Source organism: Martes martes (genome assembly GCF_963455335.1).
Source record: "Martes martes genome assembly, chromosome: 12".
Taxonomy (NCBI): domain Eukaryota; kingdom Metazoa; phylum Chordata; class Mammalia; order Carnivora; family Mustelidae; genus Martes; species Martes martes.
Window position 1 is genome coordinate 75,840,029 of NC_137900.1, and position 17,834 is coordinate 75,857,862.

The 17,834-nt window shown below is 42.3% G+C and overlaps 1 protein-coding gene across 1 annotated transcript; it reads right to left on the reverse strand.

Moving 5' to 3' along the window:
* Positions 1-1,200: 1,200 nt before the first annotated feature.
* On the reverse strand, positions 1,201-4,126 carry LOC308353390 (lipocalin Can f 6.0101-like; the record flags this gene model as incomplete). The annotated part of the gene is made up of 6 exons (XM_080820226.1): positions 3,959-4,126; positions 3,492-3,628; positions 2,705-2,778; positions 1,916-2,026; positions 1,459-1,560; positions 1,201-1,304 (listed from the first exon to the last, which is right to left on the reverse strand). Exons 1-6 carry the CDS (start codon positions 4,049-4,051, stop codon positions 1,201-1,203), a joined length of 621 nt encoding a protein of 206 aa, XP_080676352.1. The 5' UTR covers positions 4,052-4,126.
* Positions 4,127-17,834: the final 13,708 nt, after the last annotated feature.

Sequence of the window (17,834 nt, forward strand, 5' to 3'; positions counted from 1 at the left end):
CATATACACAAAGACAAACCACAGGACTGCAAGGCTAATCATTTATTGCCCAGGTAGAAGAAGGTCTTATTCATGGTAGAGTTCTCCGGGGTATGGCAAAGAGAGTTGGAAGTTAGGAGGAAATCTTTGATTCTTGGTCGGCTGATGAGTTTTCCTAGACAATTAGGGAAGATCCTGAAAATGCAGACAGAGCTAATGCTTCCACAAGTGATAATGATGGAAATCAGGTCCCAGAACTTGTTACTAGATGGTGTGGGGACCATGGAAGGGAAGATCCTGGAGCCCAGATGAGGAAGTATTCACTCAGCACTAAATCAGCAGATGAAAAAGAGAACACAGAAATGTATTAAGCACTTCGTGGATTGAATTAAGAGCAAAAAAATTTTTTTATTACCAAGCCAAATGGTGAAGAAGAAGATATCAACCTGTGTTCTAACCTACGTTAATTGTCAGAATAGGGGAGGAAGGGCAATGAGTAAATGCCTTTTTTTTTTCCTGTTGCTGATTCCATCTTAATCTTCCCCAAACTGAATCTATGAAACAAAGAAAGGAAGCAAAGAGGGATGCTGGGCTTGTTTCTGCCATCTTCAGCAAGAGACATTTTGAAGAGTTTTTGATAAAGGGAGAGATAATGGCAAAGCCATAGCTACCTTTTATTAAAGGCTGCAACCCACATTATCTTAATGAAGCTCCACAATATATCTAAGCTAGGAAACCAAAGAGAAAATTCAGAGTCTGTTTTCCAGCTTACAAGACAAGCAGGCGTTCAGACAGCTCTAGTCTGAGATGAAAAGTTAAAGACGTGCAGAGATTGAAGGAAGAAACGTTTGCCATACATTAGAGGGTGAGATGGCTTCTGGGCATGGAAGATAGACCATGAACACAGAAACAGGTGTGTGCACGAATATTCAGGAATGAGTATGAAACTCACACCCTGTTACTCTTTCCCCTTATCAAATGTTTAAGTCCTAATCATTTTTAGCACATCATCAGTTACTGAGGTCTTTCACCAGCATTATGTCCACGTGGTAACTCGGTAGGGGAGACATTGTTGTTCCCCTTGTATTTGTTTAGGTCATTTGTTCAAAAGCTCATGGTAGGAATGAGTCCTGAACCCAGCCACTCCAATTCCACATCTCAAGCTCTCCCCACAAGCTTCCTTACCAAATTATTTTCATTATCATCTTTGGACACAAACCCCTAATGCTTCTGGAAGGCATTCATCCCTGGGCCACCCTCTCCACCAGAGATCACCAACCTGGAGTCCTGGTCCTCTTCACTCCCTTGGGCCTGGAGACAGCGATCTGGAAAGAGAGAGCACATGAGAACACTGACCCCAGTTTACTTTCCAGGGTAAGACAAAGGGGACTGATTGGGGGGATTGTCTTCTCTTGGTTTTTTTCCCCTGTAGTAACATCGGAATTTAGGAAGGGAAAACCAAAAAATAGCTAAACTTACCAACTTTAGTCAAGTCGATTATGTTTTCCTTAATAATTCCATGTTTTTGGCAATATTTCACAAACTTTTTCTTGACTTCTTCACTCGCGTCTGGTTCTCGGCCTGTGGGAAGAGTGACAGGAACTGTTGTGTCTTAAGTATGTCACTGAGGCTCATGATGGGGTGGCTCCAGATGGACGGGGAAATGGACGGCACTGATTGGGTGCCTAGGTGGAAGTCTTGGGGATGAGTTATAACCTGTCTTTAATGTGACATCTTCAGGATATACTTCTGGCATGATGAAAGATATTATCATTTTCCCATCACCAAGCCTGAGGGATTACCAAAGGTGAGCATCTGTCTTCAGGGGAGCTAAGACATTCCAGGATAAAATTGGGAGGACCGCTTTGTCTCCAGGCTTACCTTCCTTCCTCTCCCTCCCCACCCCAAGATGAGTGTCAGCGTGAAAATACTCTACCATAGAGCTCCATCAGTTGGAATGTGTGCTCCTCCTTGAAATTCACAAGATGAAATATAATATAGTCAGTGTAGTCTGTTTCAACAATGCTAAATAAATTGTATCCGTCATCTGTGGAGGAAACAGAACACAGCTCAGAGCTTGTTTGGTCCATGGGAAGCAAGGGAAACCCTTTACCTGGTCTCATCCACAAAACAAATTCAAGTGCATATGGTGGAAGAGATAGAGAGTGATATCTAATGCCTTCATCTACATCTCCCGTGGGCTTCATGAGGCAACATCCCAAGGGATATTGGTACAATGACTACTAGTGGTAGAAAAATTTAACCAAAGTGGCAACTTATGCTCTATCATCCTCCCTGAGACTCACCTACCACTCCTGACCATCTCTGCCAACACTGGTTCTCTGTCCTCTCTACAAGCCCCACTGGCTTTCCATACCCAGTGCTATATGCTGAGCCATGTGCTGTGGCAATGGCCCACCAGACATCATCAGAAATTGGGCAGGGAATGAGAAGCTGTCCTGCCACTTGTTTTTGTGCCAATTTTCTTTCCTTGGTGGACGTACATATAACCAAACTGCCTTCTTTATCTGATGGTATGATGTGCCAGGCATTGGCTTTTGTATGCAAGATTCTTCCCGATTCAGGATATTGTCTATTAGATGGCCCCCATTATATCATGTGCATAAACACTGATTGGGAATGGGTCAAGATCCTGAAGATATTGGGGTTTAGTAAATTCTTGGGCTTGGAAGTAGAATATAGAAAGATGTTTTCATGTACTTACACACAACACTATATTCACCATCCTTTTCTGTTTTGTCAGTAAGCAGAGAAATTTCAGTACACTTTCCATCCACTCTGTAAAACAGAATAAGCTGATGTCCCAGAGTATTGATGGACTAGCTCCCGCACACTCTACTTATGAGTTTCTGATTCCACTTAACTGTTGAACACTTTGGGGGTGCAGTTTCCAAAGAGCTTTTATTTGCATTATTTCACTTCAGGTGACACTTTAAGAACGAATCAATGACTTCCATCACTGGTCTTCTGCCACCATTTCCCGCTATTACTACAAACACCTGGTTAGATAATTAGCCACGGACTCACCATGTGCCAACCTCTCAGAAAAGTGCTCTACAAACATTACCTCACATGGTCCTTGCCAAACACCACAAGGGAATTATTATTATCCTCTTTACCCAAGGGAAAGTTGGGGTGGAAAGAGATGAAATTTCTTGGTCATACACGTAGTAAGAGAGAGGTTCAAGGGAGAGATAGGGTGCCAATTCCAAATCTTGTGCTCCAAACCTATGCCATACTCCGTATGATTCTGAAACTCTCTACCCCTTACCTCTTCTACTCCTATTTTAATTTATTTCTGTCATGATTCTTACTCTGAATCTAGAAAAGGCCCATGTTCTCTAGGTCCCCTGGATCAGTGTCAGGGAATGGGCTCTGATTTTGAGTACAGACCCGGGATGTATGTGTATGCCTGTGTGGCCCACGCAGAGTTCCAACGCCATATTCAGACTCTTGTGTTTCCTTTCCCAAGTGAAAAAGGCCACACTTACTTTGTATGCATGTCAAAGAGCAGAGAAGAGTTGCTCAGGACTTCGATGTGTTTCACAAAAACCCTCATGCTACCACCTTCTTCTATCTTTTCCCTGACATCGGAAGCCAAGAGAATGGAATACCAGTGTCCTGAAATCTGCAATAAATCAGTAAAATGATTGGGTAAGAAGAGAGGAAAGGGAACACCACAGAGACACATCACATGTCTCCGTGAACCCTGGCCTGTGGGCGGGGACTCATGATGGTGACATGAACGTGGAATTAGACCTCAGGTCAATTGGTGCCACATCTAGGGCTCTTTCGACTGTCCCTCCAGGGAGAAGAGAGATCCCCCAAACATTGCCATCTTTTCACATGGGACAACTGCTCTTAGTGGAGAGCGCCCGCCCTCCAGTACGGCCATGTTGCCCCAGATTCCTCCATACCATCCCCCAGGTACGAAGCTACTGCACTCTACCAACTTTACCTTTGAATCATCGAAGTTTCTTCTCACAACATTGTTTCCTTCCTCGTGGGCACAGACTAGAATCAGCCCCAGACACAGCAACAGCAGTTTCATCTTGGCAGGAGATGGTACCGTCTTCCCCACAGTCACTGAGAGGGAGTCTCTCCTGGATGGTAGCTCCACTCCCCAGCTCCTCTATTTTTGTATCTGGTCCGGGTCTGGTTTTTTTGTGCAGGGGACACCACCTTTCCTCCTCCCACTCCATGAAATGGTCTGTCATTCACTGGTGTGGGGCCAAGGATTGTTCTTGCCCTTTTGAAACTTGGCAGTCTCATCTCTTTTAGATCTACTTGGTGGCCTTAAATTTCCCAAAACACATACGTAAGAAAAATAGTGGGGGGAAAAAAAGAGCTGCCTTTTGGAACCAGATTTAACCGTGGATCTGGCTTGGAATCAGAAAGGCAATGATGTGTGGTGGGAACGCACTATAACTGGGAAGAGGAGTGTGTAGGGGTCTATATTCGACCACTCACATAGTGTGCAGAACTGGGCATGCCACTCCATTGGTGTTAATTTCAGAAGCAAAGAAACTGTCTCTACCAAAGATGATAGTACCTTTCACAAAACATTAAAATAGAGTTGATCAAAGTAGGATCAAATAAAACAATGAAATATGGTTTCTGGTATTCAGTATATTTTTATTTCTTTTCCTTATTCTCTGAAACACTGTGGGTTCCCCCTTCCCCCACAATGAACAGACAAATTGTTTAACCTTGTGTATACCTCACTAGACCATAGGGCCTTGTAAGAGAGATGGAGAAGTGCAAGATGTCATCTGTTCCTTCAGGTGACCTTCAATGGAGTTGGGGAAATGCTTCATCTCCTCAATGAAAACTTGATTCTACAAGCATATGAAATAACCCAACTGAGCAAGACTAAGTCCAAACCATCGTAGGTCAGAAAAGGGGTAACGCTGAGGAGGTGGTATCACGGAGAAAGGGCTTAAGAACCTGGCTTTGGAGTTAATGTAGATCTAGGCTTCCTTCCTATCTCTGCCATTTTGAAGCCATAAGGCTTCAAAATCTATTGTTCAAAATCTTCAAAATCTATTCCTCCAAAACCTATTCCTCATAGATTACTATAGGGATTCGATGGGATGATGTGTGTAGAACCCTCAGCGTAATGCCTTGTGCCTCGTCCCCTTCTGCATTACCCCCCAAACAGAAAGAGGTTGGTGTCATGGACGGGGCTGGGCACAAGGCAGTGAACCAAGGAACTGTGGCATTCTATCTGCAGCTCCACTGAAAGAGGCACTCCAGGGACACCTGGGTGGCTCACTCGGTTAAGTATCCCACTCTTGATTTTGGCTCAGGTCATGATCTCAGGGTCCTGAGATAGAGTCCCACATCAGGCTCTGTGCTCAGTGCAGAGTCAGCTTGAGAGTCTCTCTCACTCTCTCACTCCTCCTGCTGTGCTAGCTCCCTTACTCTTTCTCTCAAATAAATAAATAAATCTTAAAAAAAAAAAATAAAGTCACTCCAGCCCCTGTGACTATCCCTAATTCCTGCTCAACCAGCATCCAGGCACTGGGATTTTGAGTTCTATGTTTCTTTAGCCACTATGGGTTGGCTTTGGGTTTTCCTGCCCCTTGATGGAAGACTTGACCTTGAATTGGTGGCAAAGGCTGTGTACATTTCCTCTTCCATTCACTTAACCAACATCAATATCACAGTAGGGACTTTTTTTTTTTTTTGCTAGAAATAGGAACATAGATTTTAAACTTATATGAAAATGCAAAGGGTCTAGAATACCCAAGACAAATTTGAAAATGATGAACAAGTTGGAAGATTAACATTATTCTATTTCAAGATTTTTTTAGTAACGCTACCATAAGAAAGACAGTGTGGTATTAGCATGATCAACACCTATACGAATGACTGGCTGATTTTTGTCAAAGGATATGATATTTTCAACAAATGATGCTATAACAGTTGGCTATCCATGCAGTGAGATGAATTTCAATCCTTACATCATATACAAAACTTAACACAAAATGGATCATAGACATAAACTGAAAACCTAAAACTAAAATCTTTTCAAAGAGAACAGAGGAGAAAATCTCTGTCACCCTATGTTAGGCAAAGATTTTCTAGATACAACACCAAAAGGATGAGTCCTAAAACAGCAACTTCATAAATAAGACAGCATCAAAATTAAACAGTTCTGCTCTTTAAAAGTCACAAAAGAATGAAAGACAATTTGGGAGAAAATACTTGCAATTATATATATATATATATATATATATATATATATATATATATTTGCAAGCCAATAATAATGAAGATGAGGAATAAAAGGGGGAAAAACTAAAATGTGATTTGACTCAATTAATTAAAGACTGACCACTTAAGCCCAGGAGCAGGGGCAGAATTTCTTCCCTTCAGATGAGTGGAGCATAAGCTTTAATAGATATCCATCCTTTCCCAGTGGAGAGGGAGAGAGAGGGTCTCTGGGAAGTAAAGGTTTTGTGGGGAAAGAGCTGAGAATGTTCTTGCCTTTCCAGTTTACAGGCCCCAAGACATGGACCCCCTTCCCTTCTGCTAGGGGACAAACAGCACCTCTGATGAGGCCGTCCCAGTCAGCATAATGACAGCAGATGGACTAAGGGTACTTTTTGGCCTCTGACGCTGTATTGGGAAGCTAGTCTTTGCACCTTATCTTTTATGGGATCAGCTGAGTAGGGTCCTGACTCTTGTTAAGGGTAGCCAGTCATTCCAGGGATGAACTGCCTAGGCCCCAAATATCTACCAATCTTTTAAGACCAGAGAGTGAATATTCAATCCTATAGCACATTTCAAACATGAAGCCTGAATCCAAACTGCTATATTACGGTAAAGTTGCATCAGCAACTTTTATATTTAAGGCTTTTAGGCTTCATCAAACTTAGGAACAATCTGGTAATCAAAGAAAGAAGGTCTTGTTCAAAGTCACATTTGTTCAAGGATGGGATTGTGCCAGAATTCACTCACCAAGGCAAATAGTTACAATGAGGAGGCAACAGTACAAATATCATCTGTCCAAGAGCCTGATACACAAAAATAATATTTTAATGTCAGAAATAGAGTCAGAACTCAGTATTAGATAAGTGCTTTATAAATATCCTTTCATTTAATCCTCATAAGAGCTTTATATGATAGGGATTATCCTATTTTACAGAGGTATGAACTAAGATTTAGAGAGGTTAAGTAAACAGACCAGGATCACACTGACAGTCTGTAGAAAACCCATATTTGAAGCTAAGACTGTCTGATCCCAGAACTCTGACTCTTAAGACTTCATTTGTCGAAGATCAAAGCTTGATGTTTCTGACATGAAGGACAAATGGAACAGGAACAAGGAATGCTTTAGACGCTCAGAGGCATCTGCCTGGTGAACGGGGGAAGCCACATATAGATTTCTCAGAAACGTAGAACTCTGGGTGGAGCCGCCAAGAGTCTGACGGAGTGAAGTAACAACTCTTTTTAGTAAATGGATATTTGCTAATTGAATGGGTGGATGGATGACATGAAGAGACTGTTCTTCTTACAAGGAATTAGGAGATACTTCCATACCAAAAAGGAAAAATTCTTCCCTTTCATTCATGGCTTCAAATGAAGAACCCGGTCACCAACACATTACGACTTCCTCACACAACACCAGATACAGGACATTTTATAAGTGACCCAAGAGAAGGGTGACAGTCTTCCAGGTGGTTGAGAAACGATTGGTCTACATTGTGACTCAGCATGTGGGCAAGGGGCTCATGGAATCCACATATGAATGGATAACAATCCATTTAGAGCCAGGCAACTCGACTGAAACGAATTGGCTGCTGACTGGAAATGGACTTAGTGACCTTGTCTTCAGTCATACTTTTAATGAATTGAACACATCACTCTCTGAGAAAGCCAGTGGGAACATCCAAGCCATGTTATATAATATCAAAACATTCTCAGTGCCAAGAATGGGAAGAAACACAAGCTTATTTAATTCGTGTGCCAGAATGGAAGTATTTTTTGGTCCCTAGCACCCAGCGTGATTATTTATTCTCTTGGTACCAGCTCAAATCCAGTTCAAAAATATCCACGCCCTTTATGAATGAAAGATTGCTTGGGGCTAACAACACACCATCTGTGTCAGCTGGGTCCTCTGGAAAGCAGATACTGAGACAGATTTGGGGTGTAAAAGGCTTACCAGAGAGCAACATTTGTGAAATGAAAAAGGAGGAGGCAGGATTACAGAAGGATTAGGAAAAGGTGACATAGATTCAACCAAAGTTTCTGTCAGCCCAATGGGAAGCTCCAAAGGATGTTGGAAGAGTCCTGCGTCAGGCAGAAATTAGACAGGACTTTGTACCAGAGTCATGTTCGGTCACTGGCTGGAGCCACCTCAAGAAGACCAGTACCTCAGCTCAAGAACTGAGGCAAATCTGAGCAATGGAGGCTGTCAGCTAACCACACTCCTCACAGCTCAGCCACGAGCCCTTTCTTGGAGGGGGAATCTGAGCAATGCCTCTCCACATCTGGCACACCCTCTAAAGAGTCTCCTCAGGAGAGGTCCATAGTTCTCTTCCCACATAAGGTAGGAGCAGAAGTGAAAGCAGAACCCTTTCCTAACTTCTTTTATTTTTTGGGGTGGAATTCCGTTTTTTAATTTAAAATCAATTTCTAAAGTCAAGTTTCTACCCCAGCATGAGGGCTCCCTGTAGGTCAGAAAACCAATAATCCCAGTGATTATTGCCTCCAGAGCCACTCATTAAAATTCATCAAGTACTTATGTGCACATGGCCCCAAGTTACCCAGAGAGTCATCTTTCCATTGAAAAGATAATAGTGACCTTGAAGTCAGAAAAACCTGGATTCAAATTCTGACTACAAGAACCCCTGTGAGCGAGCCTCCCTTTCCTCAAAGAGTTGTTGCGAAGATAACATGAAAAGGTTTAGAAAGTGTTAGATTGCAATAGGTTCCCAAAAAATATTAGTCCTTGCACTCTGTTCTCTCCTCTTCTGAGGCCAGAGACCGTGTTTTGTATTTCTTGTGATCTCCAGCTTCCCCTTGGTCCCCCACCCCAGCCAGCTTCTAGTAGAATGTCTGGACCCTGTGTAGCAAGTTTTCAATAAATCTTTGCTGACTGTTTTGTATATGTCTGTGACTTGGCCAAGTTCTTTCCCCTTTCTGGCCTCAATTTACCCAGGATAAAAATGAAAAGATTCAGAGGTTCATAACTGTGGAGGGCACTAGTCCTGAGAGGTTTGGAAACGGGGGCAGGTTTGTGGCATTTTGGGGTTTTACTCTGACTGGTGAGTGCTACTGACATTTGGTGTCCTGGATCCAGGGATGCCAACCCTTCTGCCATACCTAGGCTAGTCCCCCACCGTGGAACTGTTTCATCCAACACAACAGTAGCGCCCTCGTTAGGAAGCATCGAATGATCTCTATCTACAGGGCTTGGCAAATTTTACCTTCTGACAACAAATTGATGCTTCTCTGGTGGCCCCCCCCCCAAAGGATGGCCGATCACAGCTGCACTACACAGGCCTGTTTTGCTTAAAGGAAGATATTTTTTGGTTCCAAACATTTCCGCAATTCCCCAGATTATTCCCTGCCAAGCGCGCCGAAGTGGAGCAAGGCGCCGTGTGCCCCCTGGTGGCCAGCCAGAGAACCGCGCTGCGTCCCGGCCCCACTGCTGGTGCGGAAGTGGCACCGGCGGAACCCGCGGGAACGGCCTCTTGCCGCTTCCTTTCGTCCTGCGTGCATTGTGAGGTTTCAGCCCTCCAGAGTACTAAATGGTGGCTAATTTTTGTCATATGCATATATACAAATATATATCGCAACGATTAGAGGAAGAGTCTCAGCAGTCTACAGAACTGGGACACGTTACGGTCTGAAAATAGGAAAAGTCTGTTATTTTGACAAATTTGAGAAATCTAGCAAAAGCTCTGGCTCTCATCTTCATCTCGTTGATTTCCATCCACAACCTAACCCTAAGCCTAACCAATCTTCTGCACAGCTTCCAGAGCAAACTTATAAAAACAGGCACGCGATCACTTTACTCCACCGCTCAAAGCTTCCTCTTCCCATCCCACCTAGAAAACCGCCGGAAGGGCTTGTGCTGTTGACCTCTCCAAGCCCAGCCTCGTGTCCCCGTGCGCAAAATCAGATGGCATTCTTAACAAAAACACTAGAAGCTCAAAAATGATGGCAAAATAACTTCCAACTCGTGAGAGAATGCGATTTTGAACCCGCAGTTTACAAAATCCAGCCAAACTCTCAAATGTAGACATAGGATCAACACTGTTTCACCTATGAAAAGTTGAACATATTCACTTCCACGAATCATTTGTGGAGAAGTTTCTGGAGGAAGAGAGTCACAAAATGAGGAAGGAAGCAAAGAAAAAGAAAGATGTGGACCCGGGATGGTACACATGAGAAGCAAAGGGAGATCCGTGAATAAGGGGAAAGGAACGTTCTAAGACAAGAGCAAGTACCTGAGGGGAGACGGGTTCGAGGGCCAGGATTGTGCCTCCAAGTTAAAAAGAAGGAGGACGAGGAGGAGGATAGAACAGGAAGAAGGGGAATAAAAGAAATAATTAAAAGGCAATTCATACTTCCGCCACATACTTAATGAATTAAGAGAGAGATACATAAGGAAAGTAAAACTACAAAATAGTAAGTAACTCTAAGGAAAATGGACTGTTTCTGAAAGAAAAGATGTGTAATAACATTACACCACTGAGTTCCAGTATAAGCCATATTAAGAGGGACCACATTAAGGTAAGGCCGTGAGCGCAGCCACCTGTCTGGAAGTCTTCGAGCCCAGCCTGATACTGATGCTCTTTACCCATGGGAGCATATATACTGCAAGTAGCCTGGACGGGCTGGAGACTCACCCTCCTGGGTGTGTGCGTGGCCCACAGCCCCACGGTGCACCTGGCTCAGTGGGTAGTTGATCCATGCTCTGATCTGCACGCAGGCAGCAGGGATTGACCTGTAAACTGACAGATGGATCACATGTACGGGGCTGTGCACCCATGTGCTTCTGGGCGGGGCTCGTTTCCCGGGGGGTGAAACCCACTGGGACAAGGAGCAGGTGCATGGACAGAGGATGTTCGCACAATAAGTTAGTCTGCCATTCCTCGCTCTCCGTTTGCATATGGTACTCCCCATGTCCCACGAACAAGGATCGCAGTGGACCCACAGTGAGTAGGAAGGAATTCCGTGAGACTTAAGAAAGGTGGAGTGTGTTGTGTGGACAACTGAGCAAATACAAGTGCTGACGGCCCAAAAGAGGCCGAGCTTTCTGTTCCAAGGAGAAACTTGCTTCCATCTCAGCAAGAAGCCAGTGGTGTTGTAAGAAATGATACCAAGGAACCGCATCTTGTCCTTTTTCATTAGAGATACATCCCTGCATTTACTAATGCTGAAAATTATGACAAAGACAGGAAAGAAAAGGTAGCACGGCATGGAGATCCTTTTGAGTAAGTGGTCCTTACTCACTCATCAGGAAGCTGGACGGAGAGTGTTGGTGGAATGCGCACATGTCAAGAAATGAAATGAAAAGTGAGTTAGTTTTGTGTGGCATTCTTCTGCTGTTCTGGGAGAATGAAACGCATCTGCATACATGAATTACAAAACCCAACTCGTTTAATTTTGGTGATTCTACATATGCACTGAATGCTGTTTATTGCATTTAAAGCCAACATTGCACAATTGGAAGATGAAAAGGAAAATTTATGCTAATAAATGACAATGAAGACCACAGGAGGGGGAAAAAAAACACAAAACTCTTCTATTGTTGTTCCTTCCAGGGCACAGTCTCCCTGCTTTTTTGAACAAGGATTCCTGACTTTTCATTCTGCACTGGGCCCCACAAATTAGGTAGCCGGTTCTGCTTCTGAGGTCCAGTTCCCTTGACGTTTTTCATTAGTGTCTTCCTGTTTCCTTCTCTCTCCTCACTTTGCCTCCACTACATTAACTAGTTGTTGTCTAATTTTTCCCTCATTTTTCCCCAGAGAATGAGGATTCTGACTTATATGCTAGTTCTACTTTCTATTTTACACATCACTAATCTCTACTTTTATTTTTATTCTGTCCTTTCTTTCTTTGTTTTACCTTGATGTTTTTGTGGGCTTTTTGAGTTGGGAATTGGATTTGTCTTCTCCCATTCTAATTGACACGCCCTACAGTCTAAATTCTGACTCCCTAGCCACTGCTGAGCCAGCAGAGCTCCCACTGGCCCTGGAGCTCCATTTTAAAATGAGGCAAATGGCAGGCGAATCCACAAATGCCTACAGGCACGGCCCTGGGAGGCTGCAGTTGAGGCCGGTGGCCGCTAGGCGGAGACAAAGCACGCGGGCGTGGGCCACAGCCTCCAGCGCGACCCCACGGGGGTATAATTAGTTGTCCGCCAGACTTCCTGAGCGAGATTAGCCCCCCACCCGCTCTTTTCCGTCCCTCTCCCCCACGGGGCCCTCGCCAAGCCCTGAAAGCGGGCCAAAGAGACCAGTCGAGAAACCTCTGTGGGCGCTGGGAAGAAAATGGGGATCCAGCAAAGAACGCGAGGAGGGGCGAACGTGCCCAACCCAGGGGAGACTGGGGCCACCGGGGCAGGACGGCAGGAGGGCCAGCGATCGGCTCCGCAGGGTGCGGTGTGCCCGTGAGCCCGTGTCTCCATGAGCGCGGGTGCGTGTGTGTTCACGCACGGGGTCCTCCGGCTCTGGTGAGGACCGCGAGGGACCTCGAGGCCCAGCACTTGGTGGCGGGATCGCAAGAGGCGGGAACCGGTTTCGAGGCCTCCCGGGCTTAAATGAAGTCATCCAGGGCTTGGCACCAGCGCCGCCGGAGGGGTCAGCCAGAGCCTGGATCAAAGAGGAAATCACAGGGCACCTGGGTGGCTCTGTGGGTTAAAGCCTCTGCCTTAGGCTCAGGTCATGATCTCAGGGTCCTGGGATCGAGCCCTGCATTGGACTCCGCTCAGTGGGGAGCCTGCTTCCCCCTCTCTCTCTGCCTGCCTGCCTACTTGTGATCTCTCTCTCTGTCAAATAAATAAATAAAATCTTAAAAAAAAAAAAAAGGAAATCACAACAAAATTAGAGAATGCTCAGGTCGGTTAAATGACAATGAAGATATGTCATATCAAAATCTGGGGTGAAGGGTGCCGCTAATGCCCTGTTTGGAAGAACATTGTAGCTATAAATGCTTTTCTTTTGAGAAGAGTGTAAGGGCCTACTTAGCCAGAGGGAGCCATTTTGTGTTTATGCAGTGAACTTAGATTGACCCTGCCCCTCCCAGAGGAACTTACTTGCAAAGCCCAGATACAAGGGCGGGTCAGGCCAGGTTGGGACATCCAATCAGTGGGGAGTGCACATATCTACTAGGATAAATTGAAATTCAATTGGCCACCTGTGTGTGACCTAGCGTGACTGTGCAGTTTTCTCTGTGTATTGTAACCTCACTGGCCATCTGTGTGTAGCCAGGCTCAACCACATGGCCTTTACTCTATAAAAGTTAGTCTGTGAGGCTGAGAGGGGTCGCCTCTTTGTAAGAGACGGCCCCGACTGGTCGGTTTGATTCTCGATGCTTGGCTCGAAATAAAGCTTTGCTTGACCTCCGCTTTGTATTAGTCTTGCTACTTTGATTACGGACCCTAACAAAGAGAAGTCTGAAAATCAGTGCCCTAACATTTCACTTTATGAGGTTCCTGGAAGAGCGAAGTAAACTCAAAATAAATTGAGGGGGTGGGTGCTGCCTGCAGGGCTCCACCGCTCCTCTCCCTTGGCCTCCTTGTGCCCCTCAGTGTTGGGCTGCTGGCCCTGGCACATCCTCTCTGGGGGCAAGGGTGGGTGGGCACGTGCCATGCTGGTGGGCTATCAGGGGTGGGTGCGTCCTGCCAAGGCGCACTGGGAGAGTTCAATTAAAGCCCCAGTCCCACGTGGTGATGGTTTCTACCCATAGGGATCATTTCAACCCCCGCTGGTCTCACTTTGAGAGGAGTAAGATGGAGAAAGTCCCCAAGGCAGCTCTGGAACCCTCCAGATCTTTTTCACCAACTTCTCTTTGTGCTGTTAAAAATGGCTTTAAAGAGACCGCTTAGGTGAGACACACAAGCTTTAACACTTTATTAAGTGGCCAGTCTCCTTTTGGAGAACTGCAAAATGGGGCAAAAAGCAAAATATAATTTAATGACTGGTCCATTTTTTCTCCACCATTTTGGGATGCTACTGTTCCCATAAACTAAATTCTCATGTATTTTTCTGTTTTCTACTCTCCAGATTCAATGGTTTCATCTGCAGAGTACCAACTATTTTGTTTCCTACAGACTACTATTTGAACTGCTTGGAGGGCAAGCCCCATTTGTTGCTCCTAATTAACATTCTTTTAGTTATTCAAATATACTTATATTTAGTGTGCTAAATTTTATTTTAAAATCCCATTGAATGACAAGGATGCTGAGACAATTAAATGCAGGAAATAGTCTTTTCAACAAAGATGCTGGGATAACTGAATATCCACATGCAGAAGAATAATGGTGGACCCCTACCTCACATCATATACAAAAAAGTTACCTCGAAATGGATCATAGACCTAACAATAAGCACGAAAACTGTTAAACTGTTGGAAGAAAATACATAACTCTTCAACTTTGGGTTACAATAAAGGGACAAAGAATAAAAGAAAAAAATAGGTAGCTGGACTACATCATAATTAAGACCTTTTCTGCTTCAAAGAACATCAAAGAAAACCCACAGAACAGGAAAAAAAATTGCAAATTACATTTATAAGGGTTTAGTATACAGTATAAAGAACTCTTACAATTCAACAAAAAGACAATAATCTAATTTAAAATGGGCAAAGGATCTGGACAGACATTTCTCCAAAGAAAATATACATCTATGTGTATTTATAAAAATATTTATGAAAAATACATCTATTGTATGTTTGTGGAAAAATTTATGAAAATATACATGTAACTTTTACAGAGAAAACAAGTATTGATGAGGATGTGGAAAAATTAGAACCCTCACGTTCCTGGTGGGCTTGTAAAATGATGCAGTTGCTTTAGAAAATAATCTGACATTTCCTCAAGAAGGTTAACAGAGTTAACTTGTGACTCAACAATTTCATTTCCAGGTGTATACCCAAGAGAACTAAAAACACGTCCATACAAAAATGTATACATGAATGTTTACAGCAGCATTATTCACAATAACCAAAAAGTGGGAACAACTGAAACGACCATAAACTAATGAATGGAAAACAAAATCTGGTAGACCCATACGATGGAATTTTATTCCACCATAACAAGAAATTAAGTATTGATGCTTGTTACAACATGGATGGACCTTGAAAATATTAATGCTAAGTGAAAGAAGCCAGCCACAAAAGGACACACATTCTGTTATTTAACTGATATGAAAAGGCTAGAGTAGACAAATCCACAGAAAGAGAGTAGATGAGTAGTGACCAGAGACTGGAGGGGAAGGGCAGTAGGGAATTACTGCTAATGAGGTGATGAAAATGTTCTGAAATTAGATAATGATGACGGTACCACAACTCTGAATATACTAACCACCACTGAATGGTACTTTAAAAGAGCGAAATTTTTGGTGTGAGAATAACACCTCAATAAAACTGTTCCTTTTTAAAAATTCCATTGATTTGATTTAAATTTACAAATCAAAGCTAAATTTTAAACAAATCGACATCTTTGTATTATTTTTCAAACACATTTCCTCATTTATTACATTATTCTATGTTCTTCTGGAAAATTTTCTCCTATAAACATCTCTTGGATTTTTTTCTTATTCCTGGTAATTTTAGATTTTTTTGTCAATATCGTGACTATCACTTTTCCTATCACATTTTCTATTTTTCTACTTAAGATAGTTTTTTATTTACACATTGTTGATAGACTATATATCTCCACCTTACAAGTTCTAGTTAGATTTTCTTTTTATTTATTTATTTGACAGAGAGAAAGCACAAGCAGGCAGAGTGGCAGGCAGAGGGAGAGGGAGAAGCAGGCCCTCCACTGAGCAGGGAACCCGATGCGGGACTCCATCCCAGGATCCTGGTATATGACCTGAGCTGAAGACAGCCGCTTGACTGGCTGAGCCACCCAGGTGCCCCCTAGTTAGATTTCCTAGTCACCAAACATACCAACTCAAATGATGTCAGTTCTTTCAAATATTACTAGCTCAATTTTTTTCTCTTATGAAGTTATCTGGGACCTTCAGAGGAATGCTAATAGTATTGATATCAAACATCATTTCTCATTCATCTTTCTGATAAGAATGCTTCTGGCTATTCATAATGTTTACATAGATTTCTAATAAATATCCTTTACCAACATAAGTTAGGTTTCCTTCTATCCCTAATTTAAAGAACACCAATGCCTGTAGAACTTTGCCAAATATTTTTATATCATCTGCTAAGTAAATTCTCTTTATTAATGTACAATTCTACTTTTGAACTAGTTTGGAAGTCCTATGATATATCTCAGTAGTTATTGTACAAAACTGATAGATTTGGCTTGTTAGTCATTGAATTAAAAAATTTAACTTCCCTTTTATTTATATTTATATTCCTTTTCTTATAGATGTTGCTTTTTCCCTTTCTTTCCCATTGTCCTACTTGCTAGAGTTTGTCTATTGGCTCATCAAACATATTTTTGTACCTATTTCACTGATGTGTACTTTTACATTTATTGAGGCATTCCTTTTATTTTCCTTGGTTTTACATCATTATTCTATTTCCTTTTTCTGTAATGTAATACTTAACTTATGCCCTAATATTATTATTTTCTAATAACTGTCTTTTTTCTGTTTGGCTTTATTCTTTAACACAAAAGTTACTTACAAAATTATCCTGTGATTTTTAAATAATTTTGTGTTGCCATTTTAGCTTATTCATATCTACTTTTTTTTTTTTTAATTTGACAGAGATCACAAGTAGGCAGAGAGGCAGGCAGAGAGAGGGGGAAGCAGGCTCCCCACTGAGCAGAGAGCCCGATGTGGGGCTCGATCCCAGGACCCTGGGATCATGACCTGAGCCAAAGGCAGAGGCTTTAACCCACTGAGCCACCTAGGTGCCACTCATAGCTATCCCTTATCTTGTGGTTTTAAAAAAATGGGAAGGGTTGAATATTTCCTTTAGGAAGAGTTTAAGATTTTCTTTGTAGACATATTTTTTAACGGACCATATACCATATATGTACACACATATATAAAAATATATGTACATACACTTTAGTGTATATATATTTTAATGGAATATGTATATGTATATATACATTATACACACACACACACACATATATATATTTCCAGTATTCATGGAATATTTTTATGGACTATATATATGATACGCTTTGGCAAGAAACTATACACACACACACACACACACACACACACACACATATATATTCCATTAAAAATATTTCATGAATACTAGAAAATAATACATATTTCTCTGTGAAGTATTCTCTTATATGGCTATTAGACAAACTTGTTAATTTAAAAAACTCAAACCTGCTATAAAGGTGTTTCTTTAACAGTGAAGAATAACATGAGAATTACTAAAAGGATAAAAGATGATATAAAAACAATTTTCATCATCCCACTAAAACTTTGTGCCTGAAAACCTTTTATTATAAGCAAATATATAACTATGTAATAAATTATTTCTAAAAATAATTTTCCAAATATGTTTTTAAAAACAAACCAGTTTGGGGATAATTTCATTATAAGTTTTTATCTGAATGACAACACATTTCCAAGATTGCAAGAACAATGCTTTTTCTCAGTACGAACAAAATGAACATTTTGCCTAAAGTTTTTCTTGCATTAACAATCCTGGAG